General features: G+C 39.9%; 1 protein-coding gene across 3 annotated transcripts in view; it reads right to left on the bottom strand.

The window, feature by feature from the left end:
- The window catches only part of RASGRP3 (RAS guanyl releasing protein 3), a 57,469-nt gene that overhangs the window by 26,027 nt on the left and 9,483 nt on the right, over window positions 1–21,959 (bottom strand). For 2 of the 3 annotated variants that reach the window (XM_035320462.1, XM_035320465.1), the window contains exons 1-5: window positions 20,791–20,907; window positions 3,378–3,571; window positions 1,721–1,823; window positions 1,090–1,152; window positions 526–657 (exon numbers count right to left, since the gene is read on the bottom strand). In XM_035320462.1, coding sequence (XP_035176353.1) covers window positions 526–657; window positions 1,090–1,152; window positions 1,721–1,823; window positions 3,378–3,447 — 368 coding nt within the window. In that variant the 5' untranslated portion in view covers window positions 3,448–3,571; window positions 20,791–20,907. Of the gene's footprint in view, window positions 1–525; window positions 658–1,089; window positions 1,153–1,720; window positions 1,824–3,377; window positions 3,572–20,790; window positions 20,908–21,959 lie in introns of those variants that run through there. The other variant, XM_035320464.1, reaches the window with a different exon arrangement.

Below are 21,959 nucleotides of genomic sequence, written 5' to 3'. Positions count from 1 at the left end.
AAAAGGTAACTTTTGGGAAGTCATGGAAATAGTAGTGTAATCACTTTGATTCAAGAAAATCACGTCATTGCTAAAGATTATGCAGTTAAATCATAGAAAAAAGAACACAGAAAGGCATTGGCAAAATTAAACAGGTTTCAGATGCAAGAACAAAAATACTTCCATAGGAAAATACAAAATTTACATGATATGCCAGTCACTGCATTGCTTATCATTCTGTATGAAAACTTACAAGAAAAAAAGTAATTTAATTAGTATTAGCTTTTTCAACAGTCAGGAAAATGATTTCTTTATAATTTATATTAAATACTTATGTATAAATAACTCTTCTCTTTACTGTGACACTACAATTAGAATTTCAATTTTTAATTGCTTCAAATTTAGAAGATGAGAGTTTTTTTGTAAATGATTGTTTACTCTCTCAAGAGCAGGATGGCCCTTAATATTTTTATGTTTTGCACAAAATTAACATTCTGCTGTTACAGAGAATAGAGAGAAAGATGCTGAAGCTCATGACATCCTTACATGCTGGAGATATCAATGAGATGGATGTGATCCTCATAGCCAAGCTGGCTGGCTAACTCTCGAAACTCTTCAGTCAAGCGAATCAGTCCAAGATCCAAGTTAAATTCTGCAGGAAATTCCAAAATCCAGTATCTGAAATCAACAGAAGGTGGTTCAGAGACACTGAGGGATTCAGTGGCTGTGCTGGTACTCACATTTTAATCAATAGAACTTATGTGGAAAATGTGAATTTAAGTGGCAGGTCTACCATGATAACCATGCAAACAAGATCACTCCTCCGGCTGTTTAAGAGAGCAGGGAAAAAGGCTTCATCAGTCCTGCTTTCAGTAGTACTCTTCTCCCCTTCCTTGGCAGTGATATAATTTAATCCAGAGGAAGGAAGAAAGAGTTTTTTTTTTTTTTTTTTTTTTTTTTTTTGTCAAAAAGAAAAAGGAAAGAGAAAAAGAAAAGAAAGAAAAAAGAAAAAGGAAGAAAAAGCATATTTCCGTGGTTTAGTTTTAAACTTTAGAAAAATAAATTACAATAATATTATCTGCAGCAGCATAAAAACAGAGGCATGCCTACCTCATGAAATAGCAGATTTTTAATCTGAATTCATTGCAGTTCTCCCCACTGGCATCTCTATATGTAGACTAGTTAAAGAAACCTTTGTGTGCCTTGATTCAGTAGCATTGTTTTTATCTACAGCAGTCTGTGGCTCTACACTAGCTTAATAAGAAACAGTATTAACCTTTCCTTCTAGAGGCAACTACAGTATACTCTGATATTTCATTCATTTTCACATCTTAGGACACAAGACATTTCTTGGCTGCCATTTTAGTTTTGCCCTAGCAAAAATGCCTCTATTACACTATTCTGAGTTCTCTGCTGAACAGTTTTGAAGACATGTGGGCACTTAGTTACCACTATAAATTCATAGTAGTCCAATGCCAGCCTGCCAGTATACACTTGAAAAGTTATCTTGGCAACATTTTTCCATTTATTCAAAGAAAGCATGCCTCAGCATGTACTTATGGACAAAGTCTACAACCAATAGCAGAAGGAAGCTCCCAGTTTCCACCTCCTAGTGTGAAAAACAAACAAAATAAACCACCTCTGTTTGTCAGTAATTAACTGACATTTTTTATATGCAGTCACAGAAGCACTCTGCTTTCAACATTGTAATGCTGCCTTGCAAGACTTCCTGAAAGGATATGTGGACAGAAGCTTGCCAGCGAGCTCTGTGGAAGGCAGGTACCAGCGGTGCATTAGAAGAAAGGTTCTTGGCAAATGGCTGGAGCACTGATTTCCTTTGTCATCTGCAAAAGAGCAACAGATGAATTAACTAGCACGAACAGAGAGAAGCTTGTATTCTTCAAGATGAGATAGAGATAGAAAGAGAGATGGAGATAGAAAGTATAAAATGTGAAAATGTTAGGAGATTATCTACCAAATAGGTAGGAAAAAAAAGCAAAGCACACAAATGCTCCTTTAGGGATAAATACTGCTAGACTGTAGTGCTGGGTATTTAAAAGGAAAAGAAAATCTGAGTAGGTAGCAGACCATAGTTAAAAAAATGGGGCATGGACAGCACTAAACAAAATGTCATACAAGAAGGCTCACAGTAATCCAAGAACAAATTCAAAGTTAGTCCACTGAAAGGGCAGGGAGATGACCTATCCAAAACAACTTATAGTATTTGTTTTATTGCAGCTTTAAACTGTCCAATTAACTGTTGGACTATTTTTTTTTTTTTTAAAAAAAGGGGATCTCCCTCAAGTAATTCAATTTCAAAGCAACACCTCAGGTCTGGAGGTGCTGGATCCTATCTCCAGCTGCCGTACAGACCCTTGCATCTCTGCAACATAGCCACTGAGACTACAGGAAGTTACTTCCAGGCAGGCTGGCTGACCATCAGTGCTCCTCATCCACAATCTTAAACTATGTTCTGTCACTTTCAATAGACAATAGTCAATGTGTGTGTATGAAAACAGGAACCACACATGGATTTACAGTTGTCAAGAAAGTGTGCATACCAGGGAGAGAGGCTGGACTTCCAACAGACATCAAGTGTATGGGCTCTGCTACTTGTTAGTTACCTTGGACAATAGTTATGATGGTGGCCTACAAAAATTGATATACAGGGATGCGCTACATTCAGTAGCAAGATATGACCCTTCATTATTTAATCTCTCTCACCTTCACATGCTTGTTTCTCTCCACAAGGGAAAAAAAAAAAAACAACAGCAACAAAAAAACTCATTCAAATCAAAAGCTGTCCTGCATTCCAAGAGACTTGAAATGTAGCTTTGTGAATTAAGGCCCCATTTCAAATCATTTAAGCACATCCATGAACTCATCTGGCTGCAGCGTGACATATGTCATGATTAATGGTGCTGTGGATCAAAGTCCATTTCATCACTTCTTTCCCTCAGACCTGGTATGTCACATTTTAATAAGAGTAAAAAGATTACATGAGTCTTAAGTCATATTATTTCCAGTTATTGCATGATGATTTGGAAAACCTTTCAGAATAACAACTGGTCAGAAAAGCAGCTGTGTAACCACTCAAGACAATGCCAGAAATAACTCTGTGAACAATTCAACTAAATGCTTGTGCTGATCAAGGTCAGCACTTTTAAAACCACTATACCCAATGCTGTGCTTTATCTATATTAAGAAAATGCAACACAGTATGAATATGCTTAAAATTCTGGCCTGTATGAATCTAGGACAAAATGAAACACAGAAAATTTTACAGAATAGAAATGTTGTTTGCCAAGGGAAAGACTATCTAAATCAGAGAACTGCAGGGGTTATGCTATAAGATGAATTTCAAGAACAACAGCAAAGCAAAACATTGAAACTCCTACCAAACATTTCAATACAAGTGTTCAAAAGTTCATCCAATGTTGCAGCCTTCCCAAGTGTGTTTGACCCCATTGTTCTTTAATCGTTGTCAAAAAATAAAAGACATTTTCACCAAGTGGAAGAATGCTTCTTCAGCTGCACAGCTTATTCACTTTATTGTTGGTTGCATTCTTAGCTTTCTTTCTTCAAGGAAAATCTGGAGAAAGAAAGTAAAGGAAATCAAAACTATATGACTATATGAAAGAATTATCTGGATGCAATGTTTACAGTTCAACTCATCTTCTCTGTAAAGCGTTTTTTTTCTGCACACAACGCAGACCACATGAAAGACTGCTGTAAGCTTTCCTTTAGAAAGCTTGTGTTTTTAAGTGTTTTCCAATTGTTCAATTGTTTGTCCACTAGCACAAAATAAATCCATGGCAGGGGTCATAAAACAGAAACCAGATGGTAAATGAGGGCATGCATGCACGATGACGCACACTTTGTTCGGGTCGTTTTATGTACACTTGATAAGTCACTTCTGGTTAATAAACCTGCTTTCATGTTCAAAGCATAACAATTTGTTTTTCCTAAGGTTAGTGGTTCATGGTAGATATATTTTTATGCTAATGTTCTTAATTGGCACAGACCACATAAAATATTTAATGAAATTCATAGCAAGCACTAAACTCAGAGACAATTTTTTCAAAGAACCTGAAGATTGATTACTACAGCTTTTTAAAATATATATTTCTATATATATATAGAACACACACAGAAGGCTGAATGCATACAAAAAGTTCAAAACTGTACCATACATCTAGTATGTATTTAATTAGCAGATACCCATTTACCTGAATGATGCACAAGGTACTCTGTTCCAAGGTTTCAGAAATAATTTACAGGTTTTATTTAAAGAACTGATAGGACAAGGGGGAATTGTCTTAATCTAAAAGAGGATAGATTTAGAGTAGACATTAGGAGGTAATTCTTCACTGTAAGGATAGTGAAGTACTGGAACAGGTTGCCAAGAGTAGCTGTGGATGCCCTACCTCTGGAGGTGTTCAAGGCCAGGCTGGATGGGGCCTTGGCCAACCTGATCTAGTGGGTGGCATCCCTGCCTATGGAAAGGGGATTTGGTGTTAGATATCTTTAAGGTCCTTTCCAACCAGAGCCATTCTATGATTCTATGAATTGAAGAAAACAGTAGTTGATGTCTACTTGTCACTAAGCCCAGCTGCCTCCTGACCCCTAACAAGTGTTTGAAAAATACCAATAGTAACAAAGTACATGCAGCAACTTTACCATAAAAAAAAAGAAAAAAAAAAGCCAAGAGTAGAACTGAATCATTTCTTGATGCAAGACAATACAGGTTTTCCAGAAGTTTCTTTTGTGTGGGAATTTGTTGCACACAGCATAACTTTTTAATGTTGGTCAGGCAAAACACTGAAGCACCAAATACCCACTTTAATTCTCCCATAAATACCAAGTTTTGCAAACATGCCATACCACTGACCTCGTAACTGCAAACACATTCCTGGTCCAACTGGCATCCTTCACCCTCTTTACCAACCCACCCTGCCCCTCTCCCAGATGCCACTGGGCAGTGACAGCTTCGCTAGCCCTACTGGTGTCATCTCAGCTGGTCAGCTTGCACCTATGGTGCCAAAGGTAGGGACAACAAAGCCTTCCAAAGACCCAATTTCTTAGAAAGAGAAGAAAATGCTTTTTTTTTTTTTTTTTTTTTTTTTTTCTCAATTTAGACCCATACTTCTGAACTGATCATGACCAGACCAGCTCCCAGGTGTCAAGGCCAACTAGCAGAGGTTGTCCCATACCTACTCCAGTGAAGTCTCAGCCTCCCAGAGAGCTGGCACAAGCAGACTGCTCATTGCTGGCCTATACTAAGTCCCACCTGGACTGAGATCTACTTAGGAGACCACTGGCTGGTCAGGGACCCTCTAGCAGCACAGATTATAGCATCCCAGCACCTGGACAAGTGTCCCACATTCGTTAATCCTCCACAGACACAGCTTCAGAGGCCTGCAGAGCTCAGGCTACTCTAAGCATGAAGTTGGATTTTGCTGAGAAGACCTTCAAAATCTACCTCCAAGCTGGAAGAAAGCACTTTCTTCTGTTGAAGTTCAGTGGTGGCAAACTCCCACTTGAAGAAACACACATCTGTTTTTCCAGGAGTCAAGCAGGACTCCTATTTGCAACAAACAGGAGGAAAACTAATCCTTTCACACAGCAGTACAGAGATCAGTGCAGTCACCTAAGAAAAATGGGAGTGTGGGCTCAGAGTGATGCTTGGCTCTGAGGCTTGGCATTGTAGTAGTTGTCCTAACAGCTAGCACTGGGGCTAAGCCAGGCAGCCTCAACGCTTCCTGCTAGAGCTGTGCCATCATACAAGCAACAGCGTTGTCTGATGTGGGCTGGAGAGAGAAGACAGGTTGTTAAGTGGCTCTCTATCCTGCTGGTCAGGCCACACATGAGCCATGGTTACCCTAGGTTCAGTTTTTGTTCCCAGGACTGTTTAGGTAATAACAGTGAAAAAAAGAAAGTAGAACATTTGCTTCTTTCACATGCTTTGAGGGTTAGCCAGCAGGTAAGTAGTACTTTTCAAAATCATAACTTTGCACTTTGGCATCTAAATCTTGCTAGAATCCCACTTTGGGCATATCTGTCCTTTTTGACCATACTAGCATCCTTCTCTAAGTGCTTAAGTTAATGGCTTGATTTTTCACCAAGCCAGCTGCCTGTCCCTTTCCCAACAGCATCTGACACCTTTTTTTCAAGAGAAGAAAAATAAAATAAATTTTAATATTTTATTTTATCATTTTATTTAATATTTGACTAATATTTTAGTCAGCTCTTTATAAATAGGATTGAGAAAAGCTATTGCACTTTCTGCCTATCCTTTGAAAATGAGCATGAAATGTAGGAAGGGAAGAGATTTGATTTTTTTTTTTTTTTTTTTCCATTTTTGCTAGTATTACCATCTCCTACAATATATAGCATAGGATAGTATCATTCCTATCTTTTGTTGGCAACAGTGTTAAAGCAGCCAAATAGTAATCAACAAGTAATGCTCCGTATAAAACTGCTGTGCTGTTTTTTATTTAATTATGACAGGTACTTAACTAGTTGATACGTAGATCCTAATGCTACAGTACCACCCCCCGCAAACAGCCTGTCTGAACAGTAATGGGTTTTATGCTTCTAAAAGAAGGATGTAACATTTCCACTGGAGGAAGAACTGGCTGACTGGGGCTAAGCCACATATCCACAGCTGAGCCAAAATGTTATATCAAATCTCTTGATTGCAGCCTCCAACAACTACAACCACCACATCATTATTTGTGGGATTAAGCACTGCTGTTCTATTGGAACGAGGAAAGTTTCATCTATATTGTGCCATAACAGTATCCAGCCACCCCACCAGATCTAGAGATGTATGAACTAGAATTTCACCTACTTAAATTAAATAAATTATATTCTGATAGTCAATAGTTCAATGCAAGAGAAGTGGGGGAAAAAACAAAACAAAACAAAACAAAACAACAAAAACAGACCAGAAAATCATAGCAGAGCTTTTCTATGTGTTGTATTTGGTTTACACCAAAAGGTTTTGTACTGTCAGGCTGTGGGGGTGGCCTCTGTGATCAGAGCCCAGCAGCTGCCTCATGTCAGATCAGAGACAGCTCTAGATGGCTCCAGAATGGACCTGCCGCTGGCCAGAGCCAAGCCAGGGAGCGATGCTGGTTGGACCTCTGGGAGAGCAGGTTGAAGAAAGGGAAAAGTGTTGTGCAAGACCAGCTGGCAGAGTGATAAATGTAATAGAACCAGCCCTGCAGCCCCCAGGTCAGTGCAGCAGGAGGGCAGGAGGTGCTCCAGGCACACAGCAGCAGTTCCCCTGCGGCCTGTGGAGAGGCCCCTGGTGGAGCAGGCTGTCCCCCTGCAGCCCATGGGTCCCACATGGAGCAGATCTCCACGCTGCAGCCCATGGAGGAGCCCCCGGGAAGGATGGCATCCCGTGGGAGGAACCCCACGTGGAGCAGGGACAGAGAGTGACCGTGAAGGAGCGGCGGAGATGAAGCATCATGGACTGACCGCAGTCCCATCCCCTGTTCCTCTATGCTGGTCAGGAGGAGGACATAGAAGAAGATCACTGGAGAGGGAAGAGGTGTTTTTAGTTTTAGTTCTCACTGTTCTAGTCTGTTATTAGTAGACAATAAATTACATTAATCTTCCTTATGCTGAGTCTGTTTTGCCCTTGACAGTAACTGGTGAGTGATCACCCTGTCTTCATCTCAACCCATGAGCCTTTTTTCATCATATTTTCTCCCCTTTTCTTTTGAGGAGGGGGAGTGAGAGATCAGTTGTGATAGATTTTCGCTGCCCATCAGGGTGAAACCACCACATGTGAACAAACCACCAATTTTTGAACAATCAAAAATGTTCAGGACACACACAAATAGTTATTTTGAACAGATGTCTTTCCTTAGCACTCTCAGGCAGTTTAATTGCATTTTGTGTTCAACATTTTGGAAGTCTTAAGATGGCCTTTTGGATTGTCCTGAGAGATATATTTAAAATGAGCATGCTGGTTGTGAGCTCTTGAGACTGGTGCAGTCAGATGTAATGCATTATCTTTTAAAAGAAATAGGTACACTGCCAGCAAACTCGTGGTCTCATGTAAAAGCATCAAATGGTGAGAACACAGTGGGCAGCATGCAGTCAAGTTTTAACTGGTGGCTACTGTTATTTGTATAACCAGAAGACATCACTTCTACTGCTGGAGGCTCCTAAGGGGAGGTCCACACCTAGAAGCTGCAGGAGTTTAACTTCATATTAAAATTTCAAGCCAGCACTAATCCCTCTGTGGGCACTTTCACATGGGTTTCGCACAAGTTGTATTGGTTACAGGTGCGAGCAAAACCAGTAAGTTAGGTTTAAATAGGCTTACGTTTGACATACAGGGGAATATTTATTTAGCTAAGTGGAATTAAAACAGCTTTTTAGCCAAGCCAAAGTAAATGTAGATGTAGCATTTTCCCCCATAATTAAAAGCGGGCTATTTTTCTTCTACGTAGGGTCAATAAATAAAGCCACATGTGAACAGTTCAACTTTGACACAGAGGCACCTCTATGGGTCTCAGTTCATCCATAAATTTTCCAGAGACCTGCATGCAGGAGACTCATACTCTTTACAAGATTAGGACATTCTTGAGGGTTTAAGTACACCAGACCTCTCCTCCTCTCCCCCTTCTCCAAGCCTACACAAGCCATCAATGAATGCTTGCATTAAATGGTTTCTACCATGTGGCTGCTGGACAAGAACTGCTAAATGTGAGCAGCTGAACAGGGAAATTGAATCAGTAGCAGTACACAGGAAAAGAAGCTGAGAAAAAAATTGAGAGTCTCATGAGAACGTTTATGGGTAAGTTCCCTTATTATACTTTTTTTTCTTTATCCTGTGTTGTTCATGTCCATGACAAGCTCTTCAGGACAGACCTCATCTGCTATCCCACAGATGCAGAAGAAGATCTCACCATGAGGTGCTTTCTTGTGCTTAGTCTCCACACATATTAGTGTAATTACCATAATAAGAATCCCAGATGGGACACTTAATGGCTGCAGCTTTGTGTACATGGGTGCAATCCAGACATCTGTTTGGGCTCAAGTTAATAGGGTCCTAGGTTGCCTAATGCATGGTTCCTGAAGTTTACCCACCCCACAAGCTGTTAAAATTTTCTTGTAGGTTATCAGTACCAGTTTATTACAGTACTCACAACTCCATCCCTAGAAAACTCGAGCAAGTGATTTGCTTGGTCAAGTTTCTCCAGCTGACACATGCTGAAGATGTGCTAGGCAGGAAAGAGCAGTGACGATGGGCTGTTAGGCAGCCTAATGGCACCGCTTCTGTCTCAGTCCATGACCTCAGGCATCATATGCAGCTGGCAGCAGGATGGCACATCTGGCCTACCAATGACGCTTTGTCATTTGGCATGGGAACACAGAACAAGGGGAAGATTGTTGCACTGCTCCATGCATGCAGGATATGAGGCTTGGCTGGGGGCAGGGGAGGAATACAATTTAAATATGAGTCCCGGGCACTTCCAGTGTGACTCACCAGCATTCACTAACCTTTGGTACACACCTTCAGACAGCAGTTATCCAATAAACTGGGAGATCCACCTTAACTGTCTGCACGCTTTTACTTTAATTCACCCTTTTCCTGGATCAAAGTGGAACTTCAAAAGGCACTAAACAGAGTGGGATGTCAATGTCTCCATCGGGGAGCAGACAGGGGGATGGCTAAGTGTATACTTCTGATGAGTGGTTAAAGCCAAACCTCGTATTAACGACAGACACTGTACAGGGGTGTTAGTGGCTCAACACCTCTAGATGCTCAATGGGATAAAGTATCACCTACTCAGTTTCGTTCATCTACCCCAAACCAGTATAACCTCCAAGGTGGGTTGTCGCTAGCAGCCAAGCACCCACACAGCCATTCAGCCACCCCTCATCCCCTGCTGTGCAATGTGGGGTGAAGATAGGAGGAACAGGAGTGAGCAAGCTCATGGATTGAAATAAGGAAAAGGAAAACACTCACCAATTATTGTCACAGGCAAACAGACTCAATTTGGGGAATTTAACATAATTTATCCCCAGTTAACACAAATATTTAATTACTGACGTGGGTATTAGGAAACAGAAGACACTCATTAAAAATCCTTTCCTCCTACTCTCCCAGACTCAGCTTCATTCCAGATACCTCTCCGTTTCCCTTTTTATTGCTGCAGATTACACACAGTCCCTTCAGTGAGGCAATGAGCATTGTGGGAGGTCAGGGTCAGGAGGAAACAGAGCAGTTTCTTTCTGCTGCTTCTTCCTTCTCATTACTGTCCTGTGCTCCAGCATGGGTCCTCTATGGGCTGCAGTCCCTTCAGAGGAGTACCTGTTCCATCACTGGCTTATCCACGGGCCACAGTCCCTTTTGGAGGTACCTGCTCTGCTACAGAGCAGCTCCTAGTCCCCTGACCCCATTATTCCCTCTGCTCTTCCCTCTGTATTTCCCTCACCCTCCATCCCTCATACTCTCCATGTTCTCTCCCCTTCAGCATTTTCTGCCCTTGCTCAGACATCTTCACAGAGGCACCGCCAGCTTGGCTGAGAGGCCCTGCAAAGACAGAGAGAGCACCTGTGTCTGGCACAGGGCATCCCCTGGCCTCCTCCCACAGAGGCCTCACCCACAGCCCCTCTGCTGCCAAGCCTTGCCATTGCCAACCAGTACAGTCTCTAAGGGATGAGCGTTTGTAGCCCTAACAGAAAAGTATGAAAGTTGCAAATTGTCAGATGTATTTCACTGTGTTCAGCTTTGATAGGAGTCCACTGGGCTAACTACTTTCAAGTCATTGCATATCACCCAATTAACACAGATGGGTATTGTAAACAATTTAGATGCCTAGACATCCACTCTTCTATAGGAACAGGAGTTAAATGAACAGGACCATAGCTAAGAAACCAAGTGGATATATAGCTCTGCTCATATGCACTATCAAACTATTAGTTCACATAATGCCTTGTGGAAGTTCATAAATTGGATTATGAGGTACAATATATGCTGACCCAACACAAAAGAGAAGCTTACAGAAATCATGAGGAATGCTAATGGACAGTCACACGACCAAATACTTTCAGTAATCAGAAAGTCACTTGATTAAGGCTTGAGCTGCTTAAACAGTGTTTTGTTCAGCATTCCTACCTCTTATTGTGAAACATAACCAAGATTACTGAGACAATAAAAACCAAAAAACAATAACAACAAAAACAGGTTTCCTCATATATAAGCCCCACAAAATAATGGATAACTTTAAAAATGCATTTCTAAAAACAAAGCTTTCATTCTCAATTGTAACTGTAGTGTTATGCAATGATATCTAGTATAATCAATTCTAGTTATCTACCTTACTTCAGCTTTTTTTCCCACCCATTTCTATAATTGCTTCCTCAATTTATTGTGTTGGCATCTGTCTCTGTAACTGTAACTCCAGCTAATAACGGCAGTAAAATCTGAACATACACCCCTGAATTATTTAATGTACTGTTATAGTATTTACTTCCACTTTCCATGGGTCAAGGTAATACACTTACCCAGGAATGCATCAAGTTCAAAGAAAGATCCAAAGGAGGACTTCAGTTCATCTTCATTAAGAGGGAAACTTTTAGTCACACTTCTCAGTAGACTTGTCATAAAAAAGTGCTTTGTTATTCCCAGTAAAGCAAAAATAAAATTACAAATATAATACATTTGATTAACATGTATGACATCAGAGGAAGCAGCCCTTCTGAGAATATTTGCCCTTCAGACGTGTTAGAGATCACCACCACAGGACAACCCATCAAGAGAGAACAGCTAACAGCAATAAGATTTCCTTTATCCTAATTCATTTTTTTTTTTTTTTTCAGAAAATGAATCAATACACTAACAATACTTCTTGTGAGTTATGCTACTGCATGCAAGCCTTACGAGAACCTCTTGGCAATTACCTTTATTGTTCACAAACTTCCTTATAGCTCTTTACCGTCTTTCATGAATAAATCTGGTTTGTTAACCTAGTCAAGTCAGGGGAAAAAAAAAAAAAAAAAAAAAAAAAAAACACCTTATCAGGATATATTCTTGACTGGTTATACTGTTGTATGCCTTTCATGAGACCGGTTTCACTTTTCCCAAGAGAAAACATTTTTTAAAGCTATTTTAAAACACATATGGGGAAATAATTAACTCCTCCGTTCTGAAAGACAAAGAGTCAGTATATTTATTTCTGTATATCTATATCAAAGTATTTTACTATTTTATTATCATTTACTATTGCCAGCTGTATTCTCTTAAAGACAAGCTAGAAAAATCAGAAATTTATTAATTGTATTACTAAGGAATCCTAGGCCCTGTTTGCCTAGGCCTTCTGATAGTGTGGAGATATCCTTTTTCCTTCACAAGCTATTTTTCTTCTTATTTTTAACTAAGCCAAAATTCTTTTATAGTAGTATAGTCCCAGAGCAGTGTCTTTTGTGAAGCTGTTAAATCTCTCAAGACTTATGATAGTTTTAAGAGTAAACACTACTTCCAGTTTCACACTAGTTTTCAATCAATTTTAAGGCAAAGGGAATTATAAGAGCCTCTAACTTCTAATATATGTCAGTAATTTTCTTATCAAAGCTTTTGTTTGACAAACCCTTGGCTTCCAAATAATTTTTCCCTTGGAAGAAGCCTTTTTCCTTCATATAATTCTGTAACTTGCAGTTATTTCCTGCTGCAGACAATGTGCTCCTGGCACAATACATCCTAGGCCCACATTGACAGCTTTGCAGACTGTATATATATATATGATGCCCATGCATTATTACGATGCCACAAGAATTACAGCCATGTATGGAATTTCTCAAGGACTTAAAACTCCTCAGAGTTGTGCTGGTCATGCAAAATGTAGACATTATTGCTAAGTGTCCCAGAAAGTGAGATGTTAAAACATATCACCCCTTCCCTCCTCCACCTCTGCAGCTATGTTGTATCAAGAAAAGATACCCATAGTCACAGATACCAACAGAGAGACACTTCAGCACCTGCCACCTATCTGCTATCATTTCCAGCATCAACGACTGTATCTAATTTCTCACACTTACTGGTTTCTGGCATTTCCTCAGCTGAAGAACAACCGGTTACTTTACATCCAATAAAAGCAAGGGCAATGCCTTGTGAAGGGGGGTGGTTAAGTGCATGTTTGTCTTCCTCTTCAGCCCCATCATCCCATACCTTACATCTCTCCCCATGAATTCACAACCTGTACCCATGCCAGTGTGAGGAGATCAATCAAAACATGGGGCAACTTCAGAAATATCTCAACCCCATGTTTATGGCCTGGGAAGTACTTATCAGTGCAGTAAATAGACGGCAATGGGCAAACTGTCAAAACAATAAAGGCAGGAAGAGGCTTTCAGAGACTTAGGTAATGGGAAGCTGGATGTCTGGGATGGAGCAAGACAGCTAAAAGGACAGAGGGGCAGGAGAGGACTTTGGCTACTTTTCCTCATTTGGCTGTTATGGTGCATTTCTACTGGAATGATCTTATGTTTTCCCTTTGATGAATGTAGAGAATGTTTCACATGTAACTGCTATTTCTCCACAGATGTGCTAATAGGTCCCAGACAAGGCAAGAAGACTGGACCAGTTGCTAATGGTCAGTAACCCTTCTCACTCCCTGGTGGCAGCATCCCATTTAAGTGAGAGCAATTGCTCTTTAAAGAGAGAATGCAAATTAAAATGGTACACTAGAAAACGGCAACAGACGGCAGCAGACGGAGTTGCTGCACCATCCTAGGAACTTGTGAAAATTGCCAAGTACTGCACACTCACATGAATCAGGGATGCTAGCCTTGCACTGTGCTGTGGTTTTGCATCTGCAGAAGTTGCCGATGACTCAGAGCTCACAGGCAAGCAGGCATGCAAAAAGCTCGCAGAATAAAAACACAACCTGGAGGTCAGGAGAGATCCAGCATCTTTCTTTGCCAAATTCCATGAGCAGAAATACACGAGCAGTTCCTTACATCTCGGTATTTTCAATGAGTTTCCCCTGAGAAGCAGTGTAAACAATGGCAGGCTTCTGATTTCTCAGTGATGCAGAGAGAATATTTTAAACACAGACATACAGTGTTTCTTAAATCAGTTCACAGTTTTTAAAATTGTAACCTTCCCATGGAGAAAAGCAGAGGAGAGACTATTTGCACTTTCTAGTCTGTCTGATCAGACTTTGAACCTATTTTCAGAGGTAACAAAGCAACTGTCAGTTGGCTGACTAAACCTTGTCTCCTTACTAAGCTGTTGACTAAGAAACACACATTGGTTAGCACGATCCTAGATCCTATGAAGACAAGCAGCAAACTTCTCAAACTGTTTATGTTAACACAAGTCTACAGGGCACAGGATATGAGAAGAGCGTCAGCACAGTTAATGGCTATATCCAAGCTTTTGGAACAGAGGGAGTTTTATTAATAACCATGTACCTTCCTAACAATAAGACAGTTTGCAGCCAACAAGTTAAATGACTTTTTTCAAAAAAATAATAATGGCAACACAGAAATTTCTCATCAAAAGGTCTGAAACTCCAACACAAGCTCATCTGAAGAAGGAGCTATGTATAAAAGTACACAGAACACCAAGGAAATTAGAAAAAGGGGAAGGAGCAGTGTAAAAGAATGTCTGTTTCAAAGAAAAAAAGAGGAAATCGTCTTACAGATCCTGTTTTAATAAGTAATACATTAAATAAGTAACCTTGATCTTTAGTTTGCTAAGAATATTTTGGTAGTTAACTATTTCTTGTACAAAGAAATATTTAACACAGGATTGCAGTTACACAACTATCTCCACTCCGCAGCCTACTACAACAGACTTCAGAGAAGAAATTCCAAAAGGAGCAGATTTTGAAATGCAGGCATCAAGCAAATTGCAAAAGAGCCTTTCCTGATTAGATGTTAATCTGAAAACTTTCTCTCTTATTTTGGTTCCAAACCCTGAGCTGGGAACTATATCTAAAAAAAATGATTAAGTGCCCAAATCCTGTCTATCCTCTCACTTCCAGGGCCTGACTTCAGGGCTGCAATTCTTAGCCCGGTCTCTTCCTTCTCACCTCCTCACCCCAGAATGTAACAGACTGACGTGTGAAGCACCTCAAACTTGTAGCCTCTTTCTGCATTTTCAATGTTAAAGATCCCAAATGCTCAACTGTGGGCTTCCAGAAGCCTATAAGAGTCATCAACACCAAGCAGCTCCCCACTTAGGTCAGTCCTAAATCTTGGAATCTGTACACCAGACACTCCTCTGCCTTGCCTGTACTATGCATCCTTTGGTCATACCTAGCTTGCCACTCCCATACTAAAAGGTGCAACAGTGATGCCCAGGCTGTTTATCCAACGCTTCTGAACACTCCTTAAAGCTGTGAGAAATACAGGATCGATAATTTCATTTAGCTGAAAGAACTGAAGATCCACCACCGTCTTGGCTGAGATTACAGAGTATATTTCCCAGCCCCAGAAAATCAACAAAATTCCATATTAAATGAAATAATGAAGTTTATTTGGGCTGCAGAGACAAAGCAGGTAAGAGCATGACTGTATAATTTAAGGAGAAGAGTACTCACTTAAAAAAAAAAAAAAAAAGTGAATTCTACTTCCTGCCCCAATGCCTACTTAAGATAAAAATATACAGACCGTCATTAGGGCAGGGCCTGGAAACCAAGAGTTTTAGGAAGGGTGGCAGCTGTTCCAGGAAGTATGTGTTCATGAGTTTGGTAAAGTAGAGCATGAGTAAGCAAGCTAAAGTAGGCAAGACGTCTTTAACAGAGGAGATTATTATTAGTCTTTTTAGGAAGCTATTTCATGAACAGTATGATAAAGTTGGAATGTCATGGCTATTCTTTTTTGGACAACAAAAATCTGTATACAGCCAGATGGTAAATTGACTCAAGCCCCAGTACAGCAAAGATTTTCTGATGTAAACTACCCCACTGGCGTACAATTACATCATACTGTTATATGCATAATCTTTTTTTTCCTCCTTCCCACTAGCAAAACCAGAAATTTCCAGGTGAACTCTGGGTTTAAACACTGGGTTGCTGCAGAGCAAACAGAACTCCCTGATGCATGTTATATGAACCAGCAACAAGATTATGGATGGGGTGGACTTAAGTGAATGGTGGGTTATGAACAGAAGCCCATCTACGATAATAGTATTTCATAGAATCATCAATGTTGGAAAAGATGACAGATGTCAGTTAAGGAGATTTGATTTGGTGAGACCAGACTTTATGCTGGAGAAATGTTATGCCTTTTTAAAGAATATAAAAAAAATATAGGATCATGACAGAGGAAATATGCAACCTGGGGCAATTTATTAAAGACAACTTCACCAATATGTTTAGTAAGCATGCAAATGCACCCACTATAAATTACATTCAATCTGATCGACCATTCATCTGTCATTTACTTAAATAATTGTCTCTAAGACTGATTTCCACATTAAAAAACATCAACCTTCTTCAGGCACAGTGAGAAAAATGTACTTTAAAAGTATAGGGAAAAATTATTATTCACTGAGCAGATCTTGTTCCTGCACACATTTCCCACACTCCAGATTCTCTTGCACAAGGACACCACTATTCTGTGTGAAATGTCTGTTTCCACAGAAAGGGTTGAAAGAAGAAGCAGTTTTAAGAGTAGCAGAACGAGTTGCCTATGGGAATTCAGTGATATTTTACATAACAGGTCATATCAGTATGTATCAGCTACCGGTATACTAAGCTTGGTATGACTTACGTGGTAGACTAAAGCAGACATACTGCTGAATCACACATATTAAATCTGTTTATTTAAGATGATACAGTTCTTTTCTGTTTACAGGAAATAAGTATATCAAGTATCTGAACAAAAATAGCTCAAGTGCCAGTAATTTTGCAAAATTTATTGTGTCTGGTGTTACTCTTCAGGTGTTGAAGCCTTCTGCCCAAGCCTGAGAAATTCCAGATCATTAGTAAAGAGAATATGCATAAATCACAGGTGTGAGAGTACAATGTAGAGAGAGTCAAACTATTTCACCCATTTGAATGTGGTCAGAGGATACAGCATCAAGGGGAGCGGCTACTCAGAGAAGTGAGACGGCAGATGGCCACCAAAACAACCAGAGTAATTCTCAGGGGAGATCGTATTTTCTGCTGAGCTGTAAACATCAGTCGTGTGGGTATTTCCACACACCCACTCTTTGATCCTCACCCCCACACACTTAGGTGTAAGCCGAACTTTCTGATGGGAACGCTCATGAGTTCAGCTCAGCAAATACCTATGTTTTTGTGGGATTGATCTTTGTAGCTGAACTGGACTCGCCAAGTCGGTCTGTTGATATTGCTAGTGCTTGTAGCTGACATTCTTTTACCTTCAACATAAGAGAAGTGTTCTCCCCTGCCCCAGTGCCTCTAATCTGATAACCAGGTGGCTTTTAGGCACGTTACACCAATAAGCAAATGTAACAACAAAAAAGCACTACTACAGTGGCTGTTCACATTGAATAGAAAACCCACAGAGAAGAGCACTGATTAGCAGAAATCTGAAGACCTGAGAATTTTTATCAACTTTTTTGTTCAGGCACTTGGGTATTAGACATTGTCATTCTTGAATTAAAACAGGGAGCCAACATGAAAACATCAATCAAACTTAGCAATGAAAAGTGATTGTAACACATATATGTTAACAGAAAACATTCTGTGGAAGATGTTTAGAGCACCTATACAAATGTTATGTAGCCAAGCCCAGACAGCTGAGCAAAAAAGAAAACCACACAAGTACCCCTTCAGTATTTTTATAAGTAGTTTCCTCTCTTTATTCAGAACATCCTGGGAGTGGCTCCTGTGTATAATGGCATTTTCAACTACAGAAAGGAGCTGGCAAAACTGTGGTTACTCTTCAGATATATGTTTTCTTGTAGAGCAGAAATATGCCCATTCAGAGAACTGTAAGACTGCCCTAATTATTTCCTTGGAGTATAGGGAAAGAGTTTAACAGGAACTTTACAAGATTCTTAGTGATGTGAACCTCTGCAGAGGGACAGCAATATTCAGGCTGTTACTGCATCTCCTCTACTGTGTACATAAGAAATTCCAGGGTGAATGATTTCTGTTAGGTATTGGACTTTCTGGATATGCATCTATGTCAATGAGAGGTGCAAAGGCCAAGCATGTCCCAGGGCAAAGATGCCTAAATTCAATTAATGTATTTCATTGTGCCTATGCAGAACTGCCTTGACTTACAGAAATATAATTGGAGGGGCAGGAAGGTGTTGTATTCAAAAAGCACATGTGTTTCCATGAAATCAGGATATTAAATTACAAAAGAGTGATGGTACAGAGATTGTATCTTCTGCTCAACTGTAAAATCAATGTGTGCCCCAATGGCGTCCTAAGACTGGTACTCCAATAATGGAGATTACAGTTGGAATTATCAGAAAAGCCATACAGAGAGGAGAGCTTGAAGACTACGATATTCTCATTTCTCAAAGCACCCTGTCTAACAGTAACCATCCCTAAAAAAGTGGGCTGATGATAAGGATTTAAACAACCCTGGCCTTGAGAATATTGTAATGTCACTCATGTTTTCTTTATTTTGTCTACAGAGGATTTAAAAGTCTAGTCAGTAGCCTTGAATTTTATTCAAAATAAGATACAGTAATGACAGCTGGAGGTTGTAAATACAACTGTGTTGTTTATCTTAAAGTTTGCAGATCCAAGCAATGAGTTTTTCTCCTTTATTGTAACTGACCTTAAAACCCAACAGTATAGAGGCACAAAACTGAGCTTTCCTCACCACATTTCCATGAGACAAGTCAGTGACAGCTTTGACAGCATGTTTCAATACATATATTACCTGAAGACAAGTTCAGCACTACAGTTATGTAATTTTTAGTATCCAATCATCACAAGTTCCCTTTTATACTACTCTCACCTCCCAGGGATGCCTGAGAACACATCAGTTGCACGAGGTACATATATAGCAGGTTAGTAATCCAGCTGATGCAGGACCATATGGCTTTACATCAGGCTTTGGCACCAAACCTGGCACAGTGGTTGTGCCAGAGCTAGGAAAGAAGGAAAGAGCAAGAACAGTCTGAGCTATTAGCCATTTTCTGGTGGATTTGGGGTTTAACTTAGGTTCAAAGCATGATCCTTCAACAGACCTTTTCATCTGACTGGGCAGCTTGCTCAACAGGGAATGTCCATCACAGACATAAAATACAACATCTGGAAATGAGCACACTGTGAAATAGTGTTACCTCAAATTAAGAACTCCTACAAACCTGCAGAAGGAAGGAATTATTCTGGGGTCCAAAGAAAAAAGGGAGAGTGAACCTGCCCCATGTGGGATGGAGACTCGGACAGGCCCATGAGGCCCCATCAGAGCCGATGTTCCCAGGGGACTACAGGCTCCTGAGCGCAAAGCCAGGAGGCATCCTGGGGCCCCGTAGGGCTGCTGCATTCATGGCTTTGCAGGCCATTTGTGTGGAGAGACTGCAAGGTAACCACAGCCAAACAGTGCTTGAGTTTGTGGTTCAAAGGCAGTCTACCCTCAGAGACTAGAACAGGCAGGAAACCAGGCAGACTTCTGGTTTTGTGAACAATTGAAACTGATTGACATTTTCCTATAAAATTTAGGGCAGAGCCATAAATTATGGTTTAAAAGATAAATAAAAGTCTTCAGGGAGAAATAAATGAAGTTTCTCTTTTATGTGAGAAGTCTGAATCAGGGTTATTCTGCCCATCTTTAAAGAAGGGACCACGATTCACTAAACTAAACCTGCCAGTGTTTATTCTTGATCCCATTCTGAAATTTAGGTCTTTTAACTTGAGATGTACCTTCCTCAACAGGATCCCACTGCTGTCCACCTCTGCTGCTCTCAACCTTTCCTAAAGCACCTAGCATCCCTCAGTCTCATCACATACCGGACTCTACTACCCATTGATTTGTTCCAATTCCTTCTAAATCTTCCTCCAGAAAGTAAAACACAATAATTTATCTCTACATAAATAATTGATCAAAAGTTTCTTTATGTATATCTTATATTCTAATTCCTGTGTTTTTAAGCAAAACTTCAGACTGGAACAGTCAAGAATTATCAGATGGGGAAATCAATCATTCATGAAGCATCAACATCAAAAATGCAAGCATCTAAAAATACATTGAATTCAAAACCTGGAGATATTTAGGATACTAACTCCCTGTTTTTAGGAAGGATTTTTTTTTTTTAAATCTTTACAAGCTAATTATGCATTATTATCCAGAATTAATCAATTATATCTTAATCAGTGCATCTTCACTCTTCTCCTGTATGTCTTTGTTTCTATCTTCTTCTTTCCAAAAAATCTCTTCTTTCAACCCTAAAAACTGGTCAGTCACATGCAACTTTCTTCAGATTGATCACATTATCAACGGGGTATCTTTGTCAATTCCTTACCTGAGCATTTTAAGCCAAATGCTGAAAGTGCTGTATTCTCAACTTGCATCATTACCTATTAACTCGCTCTACCGAGAAAGGAAAATACATTTGCCATAAACAATCTCTTCACACCATCATCTGAGTGAACAAACATCATTTTCCCTCCCCGGCTTGCATGAGGACAAAACACAGCACCTGTTTTGTTCCTGCACAGTAAAAACAATGCTATTGTTAACCACAGGTCAGAAAAATATAGACATTCAGAGCATGAATGACTGTCTATCAATGAGGTGACAAAAATACGCCTCACTCTTAAGTGTTTTTACAAAAGGTCTCGGAAGAAAATAGGAAAGCAATGGTAGTTTAGAAAAAAAATAAAAACAGGGAAAATCACTTACTGTACTTGGTTCTGCAGAGGTATTCAACACAAACATCACCCTTCCTTGTCCAGCTGCCAAGTGCTAAAGCACGAAATGAGCAGCTGTTTCCTTCAAGCTGGGGCTGTGTGTCTTAACTAGTCACATGCCCCTCCTGATAAATCTCACTGCTGTGCCAGGAGGTCAGAATCTGAAGATCATTATTCCCCTTATTAGAAAATCCTTTTCATAACAGCAGCCTTTGCTAAAGCATTTGACTGGAACGTGGTGCTATGTGTTCCATAACTTTTTTTTTTTTTTTTTTTTTTTTCCTTTTCTTTCTAAATGACTAACACCAAACAGTAGATAAGCCTTAATCAACAGTAGGGGCAGTACAAATGGAAAGTTAAACACATCCCTGTTGATTGTTCAGACATAATTTGCTGTATTTAAATCTAGTCTTAATGTTGGGAACAGGACAATTTAAAGCACAGTGGCATTCATAGTGTCTTTAAGACCTGGCCACTCCACAGATCATGCAAAATATGTGAACAATCCCACTTTTGGGGATTAGGTGTGCTTAAGAGGCAATATTGTTACCTCTTGTGTTTGCATAGTAGAGTGATGAGTGCCTTAATATACTGCAGTTAATTTCTATTTTGGTGTCTAGCATTTTTGCAGCATAGAGATGGCTCCCTATTCTGCCAGACATTGCTTAGTCACACAGGGATAGCTCTTTGGAGGTGGGGACTACCAGCCTAAACAGAGGCAATAAAATGGAAAACAAAAGCATCCTTATCCCCATGTTCCCAGATGTAGGTCAAATGAAGGAGAAACACTGAAGTCAAGAAATTAACAGATTCTGATGGAATTTTCCATGGAGACGTGTAGCCATACATTACTGAAATTTATCTGAGACTCTGTAGTCTAATTCCCCGCAGCTTGACCACATATTTAAAGATATTTAGGTATTTGAGGACAAGAGCATGCTGTCAATGGCATTTTGAGGGTAAGGCGCAAAACCCAATTTTCTGAAATGCTTCAGTTCCATCCCACATATGGGAAATACTGTGCTGAAACTCTTGTGGTAGTTTAAATTGAAAAAAAAATAAAAATAAAAATGACAGTACACAGGCAATTGCTGTACCCTAGTATAGGATGTGGTTGCCATCATTAGATGGATGGTACTTTACTGTTTTGCAAGCAGACCA

The sequence above is a fragment of the Oxyura jamaicensis genome, chromosome 3, assembly GCF_011077185.1.
Source record: "Oxyura jamaicensis isolate SHBP4307 breed ruddy duck chromosome 3, BPBGC_Ojam_1.0, whole genome shotgun sequence".
NCBI classification, from domain to species: Eukaryota; Metazoa; Chordata; class Aves; order Anseriformes; family Anatidae; genus Oxyura; species Oxyura jamaicensis.
The sequence above is the reverse complement of the archived record's forward strand: the minus strand, read 5'-3'. Positions and strand labels throughout refer to the sequence as shown.